At 53.3% G+C, this 21,201-nt stretch overlaps 1 protein-coding gene across 2 annotated transcripts; it reads right to left on the reverse strand.

Annotated features, from left to right (window-relative positions):
- Window positions 1-65: 65 nt before the first annotated feature.
- On the reverse strand, window positions 66-17,527 carry FLCN (folliculin). 2 transcript variants are annotated; one of them, XM_012651453.1, is made up of 12 exons: window positions 16,434-17,527; window positions 13,517-13,789; window positions 12,260-12,406; window positions 11,014-11,235; window positions 9,856-10,016; window positions 8,115-8,206; window positions 6,375-6,565; window positions 4,430-4,543; window positions 3,533-3,656; window positions 2,370-2,501; window positions 2,159-2,264; window positions 66-1,102 (listed from the first exon to the last, which is right to left on the reverse strand). In XM_012651453.1, the coding sequence occupies exons 2-12, from the start codon at window positions 13,763-13,765 to the stop codon at window positions 901-903; spliced, it is 1,740 nt and encodes a 579-aa protein (XP_012506907.1). In that variant the 5' UTR covers window positions 13,766-13,789; window positions 16,434-17,527; the 3' UTR covers window positions 66-900. The 2 variants fall into 2 exon arrangements, with proteins under 2 accessions (XP_012506907.1, XP_012506906.1); XM_012651452.1 differs by lacking the exon at window positions 16,434-17,527 and having other exon boundaries at window positions 13,517-14,231.
- Window positions 17,528-21,201: the final 3,674 nt, after the last annotated feature.

Consider the following 21,201-nt stretch of genomic DNA (forward strand, 5'->3'; position numbering starts at 1 on the left):
TATATGGTGAGATGATGAAATTATATTAAATCATCATGCCCTGATAATTATTAACTGCAGCCAAATGTAAATGTTGAAAGCAGCAATAAAAGCAAAAGTGATAGAGAATAAAACTACAGGTCTCACCATAGACAGTGAATTGGGCAAGTCAGACAGCTTGATCTGACACTTCAGCAAAGTATCATCGTTGAATAAAAATGATCAGGGGATCCACTGACCAGGTACAGGTTAATGTCACCAGCGATGGCAGGGGACACCTCAGAAGACAAGTCCCATGCCTTCAGAACAAGAATTTCAGAGGACCTGAAGATGAGGAAAAGATCCACTTCACCCTCAAAAGCCTTACACGCAGAGCCTTGACTTGGAACCAGATGACTAGAAATGACTAAAGATTGGCATTTGTCCTGAATATTCACAATCGTAGCAAAACGTGCACTCATACACAAAACCCAGAAGACTCTTGCTAATTTCAGAATGGGAAAGGTTCGAATATTCACCTGGAGAGAGGATATGTTATTGCAGCTAAAATACCCAGTTGGACTGTCCCAACCCGTTTCTCCTATGGGTTTTGACATCTGAGTCTGAGAGAGGCCTGAGGTGCCAGTTCTCCTTGTGGACTTCTCTCCCAGGCGCGCAGACGCAGAGGGACCCTGTTGTTCCTACACCTCCTACTGCCTTCCTCAGGCTGGGGCGACTCCCACAGCTTGTGGGAGGCTGCTGAGAACAGCCCTGGCCCCAGGTCCAGAGGGCAGAGCCGACCCCAACAGTACCCATTCTTAGGAAGGACGCTGCTCCATCCTGGCAGCTCAGAAACTCAAAGGACAGCTCCTCCTCCTACAGAGCTGGGGACAGCCTATGGGCTGCCATCACCACTTCCAGAAGATGTGTGCGGTGCGTGGGTCAGTTCCGTGACTCCGAGGCCGTGGGGCTGCGGACAGTGGACATGAGGTGTGACTTGTAGGTCTTGCTCAGGCCTGTCATCCAGAACTTCAGCAGCTTGACGTTGTCTTCCTCAGATGCACCAAGGATACTCAGGAGCTTCTGTGTGTCCTCTTTGGGCCGACTGTCCACCTTGGTGAATTTGAAAAGGACCTTCACCTTGCTGTGGAAAACCAAAGACAAAACACTCAGACAACAGAGCACAGCCCTGAGAGTCCTGGTTGTGGGCCCACATAGCTTCGGGACCAGCGGGAGCTACACAGGCTGAGCTGGACTCAAACATGGTGACAGCTGGCACCGCACACTGAAGGGCCTCTCACTGGCCCGTCAGTTCTAACCCTGGGGAACAAGCCTGGCAAGCTAGAACAGCAAAAACAAAGAAAGAAAAATTTTCCTTAAATTCATGGAAGAAACTGGTTGCTCCCAAGCTTCACTATATTATTTGAAATCAGGGCCCAGGCACGGTGGCTCATACCTGTAATCCTAGCATTCTGGGAGGCCGAGGTGGGAGGATTGCTTGAGCCCAGGAGTTCAAGACCACTCTGAGCAAGAGCAAGACCCTGTCTCTACTAAAAACAGAATAAATTAGCAAGGCGTGGTGGCGAGTGCCTGTAGTCCCAGCTACTCGGGAGGCTGAGGCAGGAGGATTGCTTGAGCCCAGGAATTTGAGGTTGCTGTGAGCTAGGCTGACACCATGGCATGCTAGCCCAGGCAACAGAGTGAGACTCTGTCTCAAAAAAAAAAAAAAAATCAGGATGATGTTTGGCTCAATTAGTCAAAAAAATTACCAAGAATCAAGGCAGGAGGAAATAAAGTAACTTGCTTTAAAATAAAGGGAGCGCATGTTGCAGGGCTTTCAGATTTTAAAAGTTAATTAAACAGCAAAATAACAGAGCTTCAGTTACAAACCTCTTTTGTGCATTTGGAATCCTCCCTTAGCCCTCAATAGCTCTTAGAGCTGGGCACCGCCCCTACCCAAAGAGTGGGTGCCGGGGCAGTAGACGCTAGTCACCTGGGGGTCACCCATGCTGGTAAGAGGCAGAGCTGGTCTGGAGCCCACGGTCTCAACCTCCACTCTAACTGCCCCCGTCAGTGGCCATAGCCAGTATCTTTTTGGAAATAGCTTCTGATTCTCCTCGGCAGAGCGCACCACTGTGGCTAGCTCGGCCCTCCGCGGTCGGAAAGCAAAGCAGTCCCGCGGCTGAGGCTGTGAGCTTACTTCATCCACTCCTCCTTGAGGCAGACGAGGCACTGGTCCACCACGTCCACAGACAGATTTTGGTTGGTCAGAGCCGCCTCGATCTTGTTCAGGATGGTGGGGCCGACTGGGAAAAGGGGCCGAGGCAAAGCGGGAGGCATCAGTGCTGGGCCCGGAGACTCCACGCCCTTCCTCCTCCCAAGGAAAACGTAACCCGCTCAGCAGCACCCACCTCGGTCTGCGGCAACGGGGCTCCCGCTGGTCACCACGAACTCATACTGGCTCAGAGGCTGCTCGTCCTCACACCTGACTGGGTGGAGGGTGGAGCGGGCGGCTGCATGGACCTCCACGATGACGGCAAATTCTGTGGCAACACAAGACACACCATCCAGTTCTGTGCTTCTCATTTCATCCTAAACAAGCCCACTGAGTCCCGCCTCCAGACCATCTCACGTCAACAAGGAAACACCGCCAGGCAGAAGGTCTCTGAGAGTGATGCTTTGGTATTTAAAACCTCTTGCAGTTTACTTGTGAAGAGAGTTAAGGGTTAACCTGTGCGTCCATTAAGCTAATAACTTATTATATTACAATACTCATCAATTACTTCACACATATCAATTCACTTCACACTAAGCAACCCTATGAAGATGGTCCCACTATTACCCCCGTTTTACAGATGGGGAGATAGAACCAGAGAAGTTAAGTAAAGTGCCCAGGGTCATACAGCTAGTAGTGTAAGGATTTCAAGCCTCTCTCTGAAACTGCAGCCTGTGTTTCTGACACTACTCAGGAAAAAGGCACTGGCTCTCAGCGAGGGCCTCATGACCCGCCTGGGTGCCGAACGGGGTCTGCTGCTGGCAGCTGAGCGCCCGCCTGCCCCTGACAGATGTGCTCAGAGAAGTCACTAACTTGCTGGGAGGCTGACTCGTGGACATCCCTGAACCAAAGGCGAGGGATGATCCGCTTCCTGGTTCTCTGTGGCAGAGGCACAAGCCCTGGCGGCGCCAGGAGCCTCAGGGCACACGCCAGGCTCAGGGAAGGAGGAGAAGACTGGGGAGCACGAGGACAGGGGAGAGGCCAGCCCTGACTCCCGTGATATCCACTCATCAGGACAATGAGCCCCTAGTGGCCACATGTGCTGTTCTCGGTGGACATGTGCCCTCCTAACCCCAGGACTGTGACCTGTGGCCTGCCGCCGTGAGGCTATCCCATCCAACCCCACCCTGTGAAGACAGCCACAAGGTGTGCTGGCCCCACAGTGGGGGCTCCCGCCTGCGAGGCCAGCAGGACACGTCCTCAAACCCGTGACTAAGATCTGGTTCCACTCTGGGCCCTGAGGTGCGGGGCTCTCTGTCCTGAGAGTCCACGCACCCCGCAGCCTGCGGCGGCACGTACCTGAGGACAGCACATGGGCGGGGATCTGCACGTGTGGGCTGAGCCCCAGGAAGTTGCACCGATAGGCCTCTTCGTACTGGCTGCTGTATGGGATGGTGCGCACACAGCCCACGGGCAGCATGGTCTGGGGAGGACAGAGCGACACAGCCTGGCCTGTCTCCATCACCCAAAACCACACGCTCCTGCAGCCCAGCCCAAAGCCTCCCTCCTCCCAGAGGTACCCCTGGTCCCTCAGGCCGTGGGGTGTCTTCCACACCAAGGCCCCAGCTCTTGTCTTGGCCATCAGTCATACACCGGCTTGTGCTGCCTCTTGCTTTGCAGTATGAACCCTTCCTTATTCTTTGCCCTCTCAGATGTCTGTCCCTCTCCCTGAGCCGCAGAGAGAGAAGCTTCTGCAGGGATCGTGTCACATTCATTTTTGTTCCCTCGCAGGCTCTGGCAGTCAGCTGGCATGGACATGCTTTCTGACAACCTAACCGTCATCAGACCAGATCCGGCCTGGCGCCCACTGCAGCTCCGGAGGGAGGCAGTGCACTGCGCCCACCTGCGCACGCGCCTTGTTGAGAGCACCCCTGCAGAGGAGGGCATAGTGCCTTTCCTGCTTCCGTGGCAGCTGTGAGCCACTCAGATGGCTTCTTAGAGGGACTTGGGGATTGGGGAGGAATAGGTAGTTATCAATCTATCAGGACAACACAGACTCCTTCCATGGGAACTAAAAAACATCCACAACTGCCATTTTTAATAGCAGAGGAAAAAAACCACGGTCTCAGATTCAGGCATGAACTGCTCACAAGGTTCTGCACTGAGCAGTCGAAGCATCTTAACATTCCCACCTAAAGTCCGACACTAGGCCAGTAACCGTCCCACTACACACACATAAGGGAAAAGTGTTCTTACCCGAAGAACTTCGAAAGCTGACTGGACAAGGTCCATGTCTCTGCTCTTCCAGATCACCTGATTCCCCATGAGAACATGCCAGGCCAACATGCGAAAAGATGGGGCACCCAGCACCTAAAAAATACAATGGAGTGCTTTCTACATGACCAACAGAAATATTTTTTCTCTCCCCTCCAATGCAAGTTATTTCGTTCATGTGTTTAGAAACTTTGTAAAGCAAAGGAAGATGGGTCAGGAAAGAGAAAGTCGCTTATCTTCTCAGCTTGAGGCTGGATGACTTGCCCAGTGGAAGTCCCCAGATCTGCACTTAAAAGTCAGATTTCAAAGCTGTTACACCCTTTGAGATCTTTTTCCAATTTAATTTTTCAAAATCTGAAGCAAAAAGGCGTTAACTTTTTGCAAAATTCACCTTCTCTTTATGGACACTTTATTTTACTGAACCACTTGAAAGAAAGCTGCAGATCCCACGACACATTAGCACCTGGGCGAAGCCAGGGCTTCTCCTCCACACCCCAGACCATGGCTGTATCCAAGGAAGACCACGTGGATGTGACATACCTCATATTCAGTCACATACCACGTGCACAAGCCCAATACTCTGAACATGTCTTTTTTTTTTTTTGCTCTGTCACGCAGGCTGGAAGGCAGTGGTGTCATCATAGCTCAATGCAGTCTTGAACTCCTAGGCCCAAGCAATCCTCCCGCCCCAACCTCCCAAATAGCTGGGATTATAGGCACACAACACCGTGCCTGGCCAATTTTCCTATTTTTTGTAGAAAGGGGGGTCTTGCTGTGCTGGTCTCGAATTCCTGGCCTCAAGCAATCCTCCTGCCTTGGCCTCCTAAAGTGCTGGGTTTACAGGTGTGAGCTATTGCACCCAGCCTGAAAATCTACTTTATAGCTGCTGTTCCTTTGATCCAGGAACCATTTAGGATCATGCTTGCTCTTAGCTGTCATGTCTTTGTCCTTTAATCTAGAGCAGTCCACCCTTCATTAACTTCCATGACACTGAGGTTTCAGAAGAGTCTAGCTTATTATCTCATGGCTCCTAAGAAGCCAAACATGGCTTTGAAACAAAACCAAAAAAACAAAAATGAGGCTATAATACCACATTTTACCAAGCCCAACACCCTCAAAATAGTCCCACCTCTAGTGGAATTCAAGATTCTTTCCAACCTTATTCCATGTAAACAAACAATAAGGATGATTTCAGCCAAATACATGATTTTGACGGAATGAGTGTTTTCATCCAGAAGGCTCATCGAGCACCTGCCATTAAATCAGTCTCACTCAATGTTCAAAACAGAAATTACTATCTTCTGATAAAATCAACACTCACTGTAAAAATAAATACAGAAAATATAAAAAGGGGACAACCTGCCCTTGTAATCGAGCAATCCCCTCCTCTCATCTGACCCAATATAACCAAGGTCAACACTGTTGTGGGTTAGATTTTGCTTTGTCTTTAGTATGCATACATATACACATATACACACATGCCACGTGTCACCCTGTACACACTGTATGCTTCCAATCTTCTATGATACATCCCATTGTTTGGATATACCATAACTACCATAGTTGGACATGTAGGTTGTTCCTAATTTTTTTAAGAATGACCATCACTTTCAATCTGCAAAGAGTAGAGACTACACGCAAATCGACAGTAGGGTGGTTTAATCCCTTCAGGAGGTTCTAGAAGGTTAGAGGACCACAGGATGCTGACCATCTGGACCTTTCTTCGAAGACACCTACATCGTCACTAAAAGGCGAGCGCTTACCCTGTGGCTAATACCCCCCGACCCCCCCATGCCTTCAGCCACCCACCAAGGTTCTTGGTCACTCCCTGCTGGATTTTGAAGATAATGGGCCCACAAAGTGTGCTGGATGGAGAACCACTGGACTCTTCTCCAAGTTGCTGACGTGGCTGCCCTCTGCTGCCTACCTGCCGCATGTGCCGAAGGGACTTGAAGACTGGCGGCTTTCGGGGCTGCCAGCCCCCAAGGCCTGACAGTGAGGAGGACCCTGCCGGGCACTGGCTCAGCTCCCGCCCTTCTGCACCCTCTGGCAACGCAGCAGCTTTCTCCTCTTCTTCAGCCTCAGAGTTGTCCCAGCTTTCTGATTCCTCTTCTAAGTCTGCAAGACAGGTGACAGGGACAGTTACAGAATGCGCTGCCCCTTGGATGCAACAGTCTCTTTGTGTGACTTCAGCCTGAGGCCAGTTGAAACTTAGTCCAGGCTGTGGCCAGCTATTCATGCTCCCTGGTGCCCTGGGAGCCCAGGGAAGGGCAGGGAGGGCTCGGCCGCTGTCAATGAACTTGGAACATCATGGTGAGTCATAGGAGCTCTTGCTCAAGGACCACAAGCTGTTCACTGTTGGTGAGAAAACTCAAACCAATGACGAACACGCCGGACAGTGTCTGTCTACTGAGCACACCCTGTCAGGGGCTGTTCTCAGGGACCCACGCGTCGTGTCATTTAGTCTTCTCCACCACCCTGACACCAGCACTGTTACGCCCATTTCACAGATGAAGTGTCACTTCCATGAACCTTTGTGGCAGCCCTCACAAACGACCACATCTCCATTCCGTGTCACAAGACCCACAGGGCAGGGCATGCGTGAGGAGCAGAGCCAGGACTTGACGCCAGGTCTGTCCGACTCCAAGGGCTGTGCCCTGCACCCGATGCCAGCTCCTCCGTGACCACGCTGCAGCTGGAAACTCAACGCTGCATCCTGCATGCTGCGTTCCAGCTCATGAAGGCTTCGACAGACCTGGCTGTGTGCGAGGCAGTCTGACCGCGACACTACCCTTGCCATCCGTACCAGCACGGAAAGTCATGATCAGCACAGCGGTGAAAGTTCTTGGGCTGCCGGATGCGTGAGGGCAGACTGCAGGGCTTCTCTTTGCTGAGCATGCCCTGCTGCTGCCGAGACCCTGCTCAGGAAAGCTTATTTGAGCACGAGTGAGAGTCAAGTGCTTGCCTGCAGGAGCGTCCTTGAGACAAACCTGACTGTCCAGAAGGCTAGTCATCTGTGAACTGAAGCACGGGAAGCATTACTAATGACAAGCTGCACACGACACACGTCAAGAGTCTATATGCTCATCCTGCGGCTGGGACCGTGGAGCTGGAGCACCAAAAATCAAATGAACCCTGGCAGAAGCTCAGCAGGATAGAGACCAGGGGCCCCTGGGAAGTCAGTTGAACACAATAGGGCCCTTAGCCCCAGACACAGAGATTCTGATCAGGAACCCACAGAGGCCCAGACACCTGGGAGGTTGGGAAACCAGTGCCCTTGATGGAGAGCTTAAGTCCAACTGAAACAGGGTGCTTCATCTGTAAAGGGACAGAGACTAAGAGACGACCTACACGGCCAAGCATGTGGCCATCATCATAAAATAGATACCTTCAATCAGCCAGTTCTCTCCATAGACAATCCAATAGCGGATTTTCCCAACCTACCTGGGGAACAGATTCTTTCACGTGACTGTCTAGGCAAATGAGATGGGAAATCACAAATATACCAAGACCAATGGCAGGCTATCACGCTGGCTCATCCTGGACTCATTCAGAGTCATGTTTCCCTTCATCAGCTCTTCCAACCAGGACGGCAGAGTCGGGGGCCCCTGATGGCCACTGTGGACCAAGTACACCATGGACCCCAGCAGCAGGACCCCAGGCTCACCAGCGAGCTTCTCCATTTGGACCAAGGTGTCTTCAGTCGGTGCGCCCTCCAGGAGCTTCTCGGTCAGTCGGCTGCCACATGCTTTCAGGAGCCTGGAGAATGCAGTGCCAGATAAGAGCCTTCTTGCCAAACCTGACGTTCGCCTAGCTCCTTGATCTAGCTACCAGTTTGCAGAAGACATAGGTATAAAAGAACATGCTGAACACCACAAGGCCACAACTAGCAAGATCCTGAATGCAGGTGATTTTGTAAGCCGAATGACCAAGGGCCTTCAATGAAAGGTAGGTGGGACAAGTGGGGCAGGAGGAACATTACAGACCAGAGAGAATTGGGATGCTGCTTTGATCCCAATGCAAGAGCTGTTTTTGTTTTTGTTTTTTTAGACTGGAGTGCAGTGGTGCATCATGATAGCTCAATGCAGCCTCTAACTCTTGGGCTAAATGATCCTCCTGTCTCAGCCTCCCAAGCAGCTGGGACTATAGGCATGTGCCACCATGCCCAGTTAATTAAAAGATTTTTTTTTTTTAGAGACAGGGTCTCCCTATATTGCCCAGGCTGGTCTGGAACTCCTGGGCTCAAGTGATCTTCCTGCCTTGGCCTCCCAAAGTGCTGGGATTATAGTGGCCCAGGACTGGATTTAGACATGAGATCCTAGATTTCAAGCTGAGGTTACATAGGGATGAGAATTTGGGGACAGAGACTTTGGAAGGAATGAATATATTCTGCAGTGGGAGGAACAGAAATAACTGGTGGCCAAAGGACAGACTGGTGGTTTTCAAGTATGTCCACAGATTCACTAAACTCCTTCCTCTCTTCTCATGACAGAGGCTAATCCCTCCCCGACTGGGCTGGGCTTAGTGACATGGCACACTTCTAGCAAACACGGAGTACTGGAAGTGACAGCATGTGTCTGCTGAGCTCAGGCCCTGAGATCTTGCAGATTCCACCTCATTCTCTCTCTCTCCTTTTTTTTCTTTTTTGAGACAGGGTCTTGCTCTGTCGCCCCAGCTCAAGTGCAATGTCATCATCATAGCTCACTGCAACCTCCAACTTCTGGGCTCAGGTGATCCTCTTGCCACAGCCAGAGTAGCTGGGACTATAGGTGTGCACCGCCACGCTCAGCTAATTTTTATTTTTTGTAGAGACGGGGTCTCACTATTGCCCACGCTGGTCTTTAACTCCTGGCCTCAAGCAGCCCTCCCACCTCAGCTTCCCAAAGTGTGGGGATTATAGGTGTGAGCCGCTGAGACTGGCCCTACCTCAATCTCCTGGCTCACTCTGGGGAAGCCATTTCCCAGGCCCACAGCCAGCCGTGGAAGGAGCCGCTTTGCAAGCAGCCCTCCAGTCAACCTCAGCTGGCTGAGCCCCCGCAGACGAAAACGCTCAGACCCTGAGCCACAGCCACTCGGCTAAGACACTTCTGACTTCCTGACCCATGGAAACTGAGATGAATGTTTACTGTTGTTTTTTAAAAAGGGAGGGAATCACTGGTCTTGGTACAAAAACTTCTTCTGTTTTTAATACACTAGAAAGTGAGCGCCATCTCAGTGTGCTTTCCGCACACGACGGGTGAGAAGCCCCAAGAACAGGGGCTCTCGAGTGAGTCCAAGGCAGAGCTGCATGCAGAGGCAGCTGAGCAGATTCGCACAAGGACTGTCCTCCCAGATTTGTGGACAGTCTCACCAGCGTGTCGCTACTGCTCTTATTCTGACACCCGCTAAAAGCCCTGGGACGCCGTTACCAAGCAAAGGAGGTGTGGAGGCACGCCCACAGGTTGTCGTCGCTGGTGAGCGACGTCAGCGAGCGCGCAGCGTTGCCATTCCTCTGGTGCAGGAACGGCGTGAAGGCCGTGTTCATCCTCTGAGCGCGCTGGGGGCACCCGAACTGCTCTGCCTCGAACACCTGAAATGCAAAGGGAAGGGGCAGCCTCTTCAACCAAGTCGGACTGCTGGCAGCCTGGACCCAGCTCATTCATAGCAAATGTCACAGATCTGACTTCCGAGGGCTCCGTCCTGCTCTGCTCTTGTGACGTGGAACACAGAAAGTGCCGGCAGTCTAATAATTCCAAACAGCGTGGCTTTGCCTCCCCGCCTAGATTAGGAGCCACCCAAGAACAAGAATCAGTTAAGACCATCTCCTGTCCCCTCTCCTACGGCTGACTCCGCAGGTGCTTGGGGGGGTGCAGGCCGTAGGCCTGTGGAGGTGGCCATCAGCGTCGCGTTTCTAGGCCTCCCCCTTCCAGGCCCCCTACTCAGCCTTGATGAGGGACATGACTAGCTGCCGCTGAGAAAGTGAGAGAGAAACAGGCCCTCTGGCATGCCCTGCCTTCTGTTGGGCGGAAGGAACAACATTCCAAAACGGCTGCTGCTCTGCCCATGGCGGTGACGACGACCAGCAGGTAGCCCGCTCTGCTGCAACGCACACAGGGCAAGAGCAAGAAACGGTCCCTGTGGTGCGAGGCTGCTGAGATGAGACCGCTGGAGGCAGGCACGCGGCAACAGTTAAGTGAGAATTGACAGTGAGGGGCTCAGCCTCCCACCAGTGGGTACCAGAGCATGACCTGGCCTGTCCTGAGACACGATGCCCCCGCTGGAGGTCTGGGTTAGGTGGCTGGTCTCAACAGGATTAACGGACAGTCTGAGATGAAGGTCAGAGGAAGCAAAGGGAGGAACAAGGGTTCTGACTCCAGCCAAGAAACCAGAGCTGAACGAGAGAACCAGGACAATAGAGGCAGGAGAGACCACTACAGCAGACGACCCCGACTCTGAAGGGAAGGTGTCACGGCAGCCTCGGGCTGAGAGTACTAAAGCTGCCTGGGCTCCCAGCCCCACCCTTGGCACAGAGAACGATTCCTATGGTGCGAGTTCCCCCACCCTGGTGCCTCGTGCTCAGACAGCACCTTCAGTGCCTTGCCCTGGAGCTCATCGATGATGCCTCGGACCTTCCCCAGCAGGAAGGGCCAGGAGTTGATGAGGTAGATCCGGTCCATCATGATGGTGATGATGCTGTACCAGCGCTGGAAGCCCCTGGCAAGGCTGTCTTTGATGAAGAAAGTGTGGCTGAACACAAAGCCATGCTGCTCGTCTCCAAAGAAGATGGGCCCCTCACGGCCAGGGCAGACCTGGAGGGAACGACAGCGACTCGAGACAGCCCTCTCCTCCCTTCTTCAACACCAGGTCGAAGCCTCATCATCTGGCTTTTGCTTTGGACAATTTGGCCAGCACTGATTACAGGGACAGTAGCAAGGGAGGGTGAAAGCAGGAGACTCTGCACTCTTCTGCTCCTGTGGTCAAGCTTCCTAAAGACAACATTTGTCACTGTGGAATGCCAGGCCAACAGAGGTTTATTGCTTTTTCTAGCTTGAGCCACAAATGTGCCACCTTGCTCATCTGGAATATGCTGAAGAACCAGCAGGTCAAAATAGTCACTGCAAACTTCGTAGAATAAAATCTGCACACTTTATTTTCACAAGAGGACTTCAGTCCCTCTCTCATGACATATTTACTCTTACTTAACACACAATGCTAACAGACATGCCCACCTGTCTGCTAGCAGACCAGCAGCAGGAAATGAGACTGGCTGGAGGCAGGCAACAATTAAGTGAGAACTGACAGTGAGGGGCTCAGCCTCTCATCAGTGGGTACCAGGGCAGGAAGTTCAGTAACTGAACCATGAATTCTCTGTGACACACAAAAACCTAAGAGTTAAGACCCAGGCTCAGCAGTGACCACCATGTAGTTTGGGAACAAATCGCTTCTCTGCAGGGTCTGAGAGCAGTCCATGGCGATCAATGAGGCTGGGAATGAGGACTGAGACAATAGAAAAGGTGGCAATTGATGCAGTGAACTATGTACCTTAGAAATAATTCCTAAGTCAGAAATATGTCCATCAAGAATGGACAAATAATAAAAGTTTGGTGCTCAAAGTGAAAAGCTAGCACCCACTCAGAAACCAGTGAGTCCAGAATGACTTATTCTTTAAGTTCTGGACAAGTGAAGCATCCCCTCCCCATGCTGCGCTACGCGTGGACCCTGTGTGAGGAAACGAGCGCCCGCCTCCCTCCCCACAGCCATGCTGGCCTTCTCAGGGCCACCTCAGAGCGCGAGAGCTCCCAGCGAGACTGGCCACGGCCACACACGGCTCACCTCACAGCTCAGGCTCCGGACGCAGGCCTGGCGGACAATGCTGAACAGCTGGGGGTGGTCGGGGTGCTGGTGACTGACATACTTGATGGAGGTCTCTTTATCGTGGCTGATGTATCCTGGGTGTCCTGCAGCCAGTGACCGGCAGCCCTGCCCACCAAAAGGAAAAGAAAATCCGTTAGTTGGGAAACAGGTAACAAACTGTCTTACGCTTACGCAAATCTGGGTTTAGAAACACAATCTATCTTCGTATAAAAAGCACTGGCTTTTAGGTTTGTACTTATCTGAGGACTTAAATGTTTCCTAAATAGGAAAACCAGGACACAGAGATGCCGAGGTTGCCAGAGGGTAGTCCTGACAGATCTCACCCACTGAGCACTCACCCAGCAGGCACTATGGCAAGAGTTCTGTGCAGTTTATCTCCTTCTATTGAAGAATTCTCACCCTGTGAGAGAATCACAGCGAGAACCCCCATTTCACAGAAGACAAACTGAGGCTGAGACAGGAAGTAGCTGGCCCCAGGGCACAGGGCTGGCAAGGGGCACACACTGTGCTCTGGGCCACTTTTCTGGATGATTCATCCACCCCCCACCCCTCTATCCGTGATTTGGAACTAACAGCTGCCGGGGCCTCAGGAGGGACTGGGCAGGCCCCTCCCTGGGCCGGGGGACTCCTCCAAGGGCAACCCCGATCCTGGCTCAAGGACTCTCCCGCTGCCTGGCCGAGCCCTCCTTCCCTCTAGCTCTGGCCTCCCAGGTCCGAGGCACTCCCCACCTTCTGTCCCCACACCTCTCGCAGGCATTTCCAGCAACAGATAAACCTCTCACGTGTCGTCCACTTCTCAGTGGAACCAAACGAACCAGGTTGGTTTGTTTGCACCAAGTGGCAGGTCTGATACCCAGTCCTGATTTGGGGTCCCGACCCAAGTCCTCCAGGCAAAGAAGTGGCCCATTAGGGGAAATTTAAACTAATTTCCCAGAGCTCAACATGGAACCCTGGGGATCTACAAGGAGGAATCTCCGCTGGGAGCACCAGGTCTCAGGGACCCCTGCCCAGGACAGGCTGGAGTGCGTGAACACGAGGTGGATGCCACAGCAGGGAGGCACAGAGAAGTACATGCCAGCCTCCCAGCTCCCTGAGAAGCCATCTGTGTCAGCCCTGAAGCCCTCACCCCCAGCTCTTGGGACCGCAGGGTCTCCTGTCCATCCCACACTCCCCACAAAGAGAGCAAAATGTTCCTGAGAGCCCAGAGACACTTGCCTCGCACATGTCTGACTTTTTGGGCCCAGGGCTGCTGGATTCGGTGCTGGCCCCTTCTGCTGGGCTGTGTGCACGGATCCGGCTGCTCATCTGAATGCCGCCTTCCTCCTCCTCGGCCTGTTCACCCTGGCCAGGGCTATCCCCATCCTCAGCCCCGTGGGGAAGTGGGGCATGGAGCACCTCCGTGCAGAAGAGAGTACGAGGGCCATGGAGCTCGCAGAAGTGACAGAGAGCAACAATGGCGTTCATGGTGCCTTGGAGACTGCAAGAGGCCTGGTGGATCGTGGAGGACATGTTAGCTGGCCAGCACCTGCTCACGCAGCGAAACCTGCCCGGCACCTCTGGGGCACAGGGAGCACGTGGGTGTTGGTGGTGGAGTCCCCGCCCGCCAGCCGGCGCAGTGTGGCAGCTGCTCTGCGGCAGTGCTGCACTGGGCACAGGGGAGCTGAGAGGAGGACAGACAGGGTCCCGGAGCACAGGGGTCACAGCACACAGAGGAGGGAGAATGTGAGTGAACGGGCACACAGAAAACCTTTCGGTGCAACTGTGCTAGGGCTTGAGGCTGATGGTGCAGAGCGAGGACACGTCCTTGAGTGACAAAACAGCAAAACATGGCAAACCCCGTTGGAGCGACACAAATAAAAGGCCACAGGGTTCTGAGGAGAGGTTCCTCCAGCTGGTGCACGTTTGCTGCCGGCTGAGGCTGCAGGTGCTGCCCTGGTGCAGCTGAGCTCCGCGGGCGGACGCAGGGAAGACTTGCCCCTTCCCACCAGGTGAGGAGCTTCATAAAGACCTAGCGGGCCGGGGTGGAGAACACCTACAGGAGGGGGAGACCGGGAGGGACTGGCCCCCAGGGTTTCCGCAGTGAGAGCCGAAGGGATCAGTGCTGCCACTGGGGGATGGTCAGAGTGTCTGGAGAAGAGCAAGAGACAAGGCACAGGGCACAGGGGACAGGGCACAGGAAGCAGATCTCCCGGCCCCTTCCAGGCCGTGGAAAGATCTTTTCAGAGACTGGAGAGGCTTTGGTGGGTTCAGATGAGAGACATGAGGTTTGAATTTCATTTTAAAAGGCTCATTCAGGCAGAAAACACTGCATGGGGCCAGTGTTAGGTGGGGAACCAGCTGAGGCATCCCATGGATCCAAGCGACAGGGACAGTGGCCATGTTCCCGAGGAACGGTGGCAAGACTGTGGATGGGGGTGCAGGGCATGAAGGAAGGGCCGGGAAGAATGCGGGGAACAGGCACAGGAGGTGGTCCAGCGAGTGCTTGCTGAGCCTCTGCGTGGAGACACGCGGTGGCGGCGCGGGTGTGGGACTTCCAGGGAACTCAAGGTGTGAAGAAGGGAGGAGGAGCTGGCCCAGCTGACAGCATGGCCAGGGAGGCAGGAGGGGAGCTCCAGGTCACGCAGCAACCAGGTGAATGGAGTGCTTTAACAAGGTGGAAACGGAACGTCACGCAGCCGTCAAAAGGAAGGAAATCCTGCCACATGTGATAGCATGGCTGGACATTGAGGACATTATGCTAGTCACAAAAGGGCAAATACTGTGTGGTTCCACTCATGCATGGCAAGTGGAGCAGTCAAATCCAGAGAGACAGAAAGTAGAGCGGTGGCTGCTGGGACTGGGGAGGGGAGGGTGGGGAGCTGGCGTTTAATGGGCACGGTTTCAGTTCTGCAAGACAAAGCATCCTGGAGACGGACAGTGCTGACGCTGCACGGTGTCAGTGCTGACACCAAACTGTGCGCTTAATGATGGTTAAAATAGTACATTTTATGTTATGTATACTTTATCACAATTCAAAAAACAAGGAGGGTACGGTCACCTGCAGAGCAACATGGAGGTCACTGGTGACCTTAAGAAGTATCATCTCTGGTGGAGAAAAAGCTTGAGGGAGTGAATCCAGACAACCCTTCTGGGAGTTTCTGTGGCAGTGACAGGAACAGGGCAGCACCAGGCAGGGACATGGTGTCAAGGAAGGGCCACCTACCCCCCAAGCCTGGCTACAGCACAGCAGAATCTGATGGATGGTGTGAAGGCCGCGGGGCCTAGTGCATGGGCTGTGGGCAGCAGTGGCGGACTTCACCCTCCGCGACAGGAGGGAGGGCAGATGCGGGGCCTCTCTGTTCGGGGATAATCAGGGGAGGCTCTGAACATAGGGGCTTGTCCACTAGTTTCTGACAAGCAGAGAGACGCTCTAGAAACAAGACCACAGGAACAAAGGCATAGTGGCAGGGACAGCTGCAGCCAGCAGCCTGACATGTGACAAAGGAGGCCACGCGGCCAGCTGGAGGAGGATCTGGAAAGCTAGGCTAGAATGACCGTGCACTCTCCAGACCCATGTTGTCCAATACGGTGGCTGCAGACACGTGTGGCAACTAAATTTAAATTAACTGGTACAAAAGCTCAGCCCTTCTTTCTCACTGGCCAGGTCCCAAAGTGTGCGCTAAATGCATGTGGCTTATGGCCACTGCTCTGAACAGCGCAGATTAGGGAACATTTCTGTCCTCACAGAAAGCGCCATTGGACAGCCTTGCTCCATGCCACGAGGAACCATTTAAATTTCTGAATGTTCAACCAAGCAGCGGACACCGGCCAGGACCCTATTTTCTTCTGGGGCCCTTCTCCCCCAGTATGGAGCCAAGGGCTAGACATTCTCTGTCCTCAGCCCTGGCAGGAAGGGTGTGATGACCATGGCCGGGCCAGTGAGATGGCCTAAGATGCCACACCTGGGAGGAAGGCAAAGCAGCAGCAAAATGTGAACGCGCACAGCGGTGGCGGGTATGGAGGGTTCCTTGGACAGCCTCCTTGACTAGCCATGCCTGGGGCGTGTCCCTAGCTGGGCCCTCCCAGCAGTCCCCTGCCAGAGGCTGTGCCTGGAGCCTGCTGCTCCAGCCTGCCCGCTAACACTGTGACCCACCTGATGTTTCTGTAATTGGTTTCTCGGCTGCACGGCACCTGTCCTCCTGCCTAAGGCAGGGCTGGAGCTCGGGCGGTCACACTGGGAATGGCAGAGGCAGACACAAAACAGACATGTGAAGAGAACGTCAGCAGGGCTGCTGGGGAGCCAGGTGTGGGGGTCAGAGAGGGAGACATGGGGGCTGGCAGGGCCTGGAGGGCTAGTGTCTGCGGGGGTGTTCCGGGAGGGAGGTGGCAGCGGGAAAGGAGATGTGTAAAACTTCAGAGACAGCAGGACATTTCGCTGGAAGCCTCGAGGGCTCCATAGAGATTCCAGGTGCAGTATGAGAGAGGACAGGGCAGGGGTAAAGGTCCGGAACACGCTGCGGACCTCCACCTGGCTCGCTCCTCCTCACCATTTGGCTTCCACCGGCATGTCCCCTGCTCAAAATAGCCACTTCCCTGCAACCCCATCACCCCCTTCCTCTGCTTTATTTGAGTGCAAGTGCTCCTCGTCCTAGAACCTACATTGTTTGTGCTTCCCTGCTATGAATGAAAGTTTCCTAAAGCTGCAGACATTGTCTCGTTAACTGCTGTATCCCCAGCATCTACAACAGTTCATAGGAGGTGCCAAATTCATGGGTGTTGGATAAATAAGTACATTTAGGAGTTGTTCACAGAGATGACAATTGTTGCCACAGAAAGTGGACGTGTCCACACAGATGGGAGAGGCTCGTAAGCACATCTTTGGGAAAGGACAGATGCAGTCTAGTTACAGAGAACCCAAATGGACTGGAGTTAAAGGAAGGGGCCATGAAGCTCACCATGGTGAAATCAAGGAAAACAATGGTTTAAAAATCCATTGTGCAAGGAGACAAGGAGACCACTGATGGGACAAAGAGGTGGAGGAGGAGGAAAGGATATCAGGACCCGAAGTAAATGCAGAGACTTTAACCCCAGAAAAGAAGGCCAAGTCTTCAAACGGAAGAGAAATAAGGTTCCTTGTAGCAAGACAGCCACATGATAGGAGTTCTTGGTTAAGTTTCATCCCATCTGAAGAGCATCGACACCAACCTTATTCTTAGCAGAATCACACTTTCACCACCCCGCCTTGACCATGTAAGGCCTCTGCCAAATGGGTCCGGTGTGGTGACAGCAGTCATACGCAAAGACCTGATGTTTTCTAGGTAAGGAAAACACCCAGAGCTAATTCTAAGAGCAGTGGTCTTTGGAGCATGCAAAAAAAATTTTTCAAGTAGCTTACAGCCAACCTCAAATCCTCACCATCAAATCTCAGATGAGGATTTAGACTCCCTGGGGTTACGAATGGTTTAGCAGGCCTTTTGGACGCTAGCTGACAGCAAGTTGACACTGCAGCTGAAGTTTTAGCTGAAGTCTTATACCTCAAAAGCAATATCTGATAAAGGATCTCTTTAATTATAAATATATTATTTAAATATATTTTGAAAGTATAAAATATTAAAAAATATGAAGTCCTGTTCTTTCCTACTTTTGGTTATGAGGGGGCTACGTTGGCAGCACACACATCATGCCGATTTAACCCTTTGGGCTGCAGGCCTAGCAGTTTCTCCCCTCTCTTCCTCAAATGGGAGGCGGAAATCAGAGACCATGTTGCTAAGCTTCTTCCCAGCACCCAGGAACCCAGGATCGACACAGGCTATTACTTTTATTATTTTTTTAAATGAAAAGCACTTGTCTGACAAGATTCTGAACACTTGTCCCGTGTGTGCCACAGACCCAGGCAGCCACTGGAAAGCACTTAGGTTGGAGTCACACAGACCTAGTCTTCACCAGCCAAGTGCTGTCAAATGTGCCACCTCACCTCTCTGAATCCCACCCGAGAGCTGAGGCCTAGCAGGCTTAACGCTGCACGTGGGATCACAAGTGTGGGCAGCATGAGGTCAGTTCTTCGTTCACTCTCCAATACCAGTCTCTACCAGAGGTTTGCTGAAGAAAACAAACTGGTTTGATTATGCCTAACAATTCTTCCTTTCCAACAAGCTTTCTAGAACCAAGGAAGAAGCAGAAATCTTCCCGTGCGTAACAGTCTCTTCATCATCATACTCAAAGCCAGTATTTAAATTCCTCGAAGAGGCAGAGTGCCCTCACATCCCTCTCCACGCTGGCTGAGCCGCAGACCTGGCAGTGACGTCTGCACTCCCCTCTGCTCAGTGGTGCGCCCTCACCCCGGGTCTACTTCATTCCTGCTCCCTATGGTCTTCTCATAGGGACATGGAGGACCAAAGAGGCTGCCGAATAAGAGCGCTGTGTAAATAAATAAGGTATTAGAATGGATCTGAACCAGTTAGTTGCCATGGAGCTTACATAACTAGTCTCCCACTGGGGAGCCTCATGAAGTCGGCAGCTGGGATCCCAGTAGGTGCAAAGGAGAAAAGTCCCGCAGGGGACTACCTCCAGCTCAGGCTCACTCACACTGCGGCTCTGTCTCTACCTTTCACCTGCGCTTCCACTTACAGAGCTCCCTGACATGCGACACTAGAAGGGCCAACACAGTGTCACCTGCTACTGTCACTCAATTACTTTCAAAGTAATGTCTGGTGCCTCCAGCAGTACCTACTTCCCACAAGTTCCTCCTCGCCCTCTGTCTCCCACAGTTGCTGGTGACCTCCTTGGACCTCAATCCACATCGAGCCAATCCCTGGGCTAAACATTGTTTCCAGGTGATAAGGATGCCACTGACAACAAACTGGAGAGAAGCAGCACAGTCGCCTACCCTCCCCGGGGGGCACAGAGCTGCGCCTCTTAGCTCACCAGCGGGCCCCCCTCAGAGTGCCAGCCTGAGCGCGAAGGCACGACGGATGGACAGCAGAACCCGGGCGGGGGCAGGCGAAGAGCGCAGTCTCACAGCAACGTTAAATGGGAACAAATCAATGACCCTGACACGGGGTTCGAACACAGGACGCAGTCCTTATCCCTGTGGAGTCTACGGATGTGCCTCTCACCCTCCCTCCAAACCTGAGGGTCTCGTCTTCGACTCCGCCGCTGACCGCCCCAGCCCACCGCAGACCAGCGCGACTTCGGCTGTGCCCCTCCCTCGGGCCCCCAACCGCTCCCGCCCTCCAGCCCCGCCGCCTCGGCCTCCGCGCAGCCCGGAACCGGCTCCGACCCCGGCGCGGCGGCCGGGAACCCGCTCCCCGGCCCGCCCCGCCTGACTGCCGCCGGCGGGTCGTCGCCGCGGCCCGCGGGGAAGGCTCGGCGGGGCTCTCGCGCGGGGTCCGAGCCCGCGGCGGGGACGGCAGCCCGGCTCTGGCCGCGGGGACAGCCGACCAAGCCCGGCGCCAGCACACTCACCCGCGGTCCCCGCAGCCCGGCCGCCGGGCGGGACCGAGGCTCGTGACCAGGCCGGGCCGTACCACCGCCTGGCCCGCGGGGGCGCGCGGGGCCGCCGGGGCGCCGAACTGCGAGGCCAGAGGGGCCCGCCGGGCCCCGCACACCTGGGACGCGGCTCGAGTCCGCAACGCCGAGGTCTGGCGGGAAACCGGCGGCCGCCGCCCGCCCGGTTCTGCCGCCCCCGTCGGGAAGTACTGAATGGTTCCAACCCCACGGCCGGAGACGCCGGAGGAAACCATTTCAAAAGTGGGGGAATGCTAAAATTTGAAAACCATTTTAGAAGAGGTTTCAGGGAAAATATAGCCAGCCTAAGACTCTCTCTCCACATACAAGAGAAAAATACAGAAAAGAACGTTATGAGAGGCTGTAACTTCTTTCGGCTTCACCGCCGATTTTTAATAACCGTTGCGGCTGGAACCTGTCTTCTCCCTACGGGGAGGGTGGACGGTGCGGGCAGGTGGCGGGGACCTCGCGGCGCGGCCGGGCCAGGTGACCGCGGCCGTGGGGAGGCTGCGTCCCCCACTCGCGGCGGGCGGGGCAGGAGTCACCCCTCCTCCGCTCCCCCCACCCGTGTGGCGCGTCCAAGTTTTTTAAGAAAATGTAAATCAATTACTGACTGACATATACACAGGCGGTTCCCGGATACGGAACAGATACGGTCCTGAGAACGTCGGATTTGTATGTTACTCAGATCCCGGATCGACAGCGCATGTACGGTAATAATAATAACAACGCCATAATGGTTCATATGTGATAATATAGTGTAATACGTAATAATAATAATGCCCTCGTACTATAATGATAAGTTACAGAAACTATTATGCTCTTTCTTTCAGTTCAAACAAGCAGAACATAAAAACAAATTCATACAGAAAGTTTAGATAGGCAATAGGAGAAATGTTTAAAAAGAATATTAAAGGTTTACACTCAGCTATTGTTGCGTCACTGTCTTGCTTACTGGAAGGGGCATTTTTGAGGCAAGAAGTTAGCTGACATTAATCGGAAGATGATGATGGAGGTGGTGCTGGAGAGTCAGATTTTGATTCTGTTGTGGAGGAGGGACTGACCACTGAAGTTGGTTTCTTGAAAAAGGTATCTGGGGTTGTTTGCACAGCCTTTTTCTTTTTTTCATCATAAATGGCCTTGTAGCAGCTGATGTTCTCACTAACTGGACCGTAAACCTTTGCAAACCATTCAATGTTAGGATGTTGCTCCTGGAGTTTAGAAAATCCTGCTTCAATGAGATGAAAGGCTTGGCTCTTTCTTTCTTTTTTTCTTTTTCTTTTTTTTTTTTTTTTGAGACAGAGTCTCACTCTGTTGCCCGGCCTAGAGTACCGTGGCATCAGCCTAGCTCACAGCAACCTCAAACTCCTGGGCTCAAGTGATCCTCTGCCTCAGCCTCCCGAGTAGCTGGGACT

Source organism: Propithecus coquereli, unplaced genomic scaffold, assembly GCF_000956105.1.
Source record: "Propithecus coquereli isolate 6110/MARCELLA unplaced genomic scaffold, Pcoq_1.0 Scaffold355, whole genome shotgun sequence".
NCBI classification, from domain to species: domain Eukaryota; kingdom Metazoa; phylum Chordata; class Mammalia; order Primates; family Indriidae; genus Propithecus; species Propithecus coquereli.

Coding starts and splice junctions, on each gene's coding strand:
- FLCN (XM_012651452.1), bottom strand. CDS start 13,810: ATGTCCTCCACGATCCACCAGGCCTCTTGCAGTCTCCAAGGCACCATG. Junction 10,017..11,013: donor TCCAGGGCAAGGCACTGAAG/GTGCTGTCTGAG, acceptor TTTGCATTTCAG/GTGTTCGAGGCAGAGCAGTT. Junction 8,207..9,855: donor CTCCACACCTCCTTTGCTTG/GTAACGGCGTCC, acceptor TGCATTCTCCAG/GCTCCTGAAAGCATGTGGCA.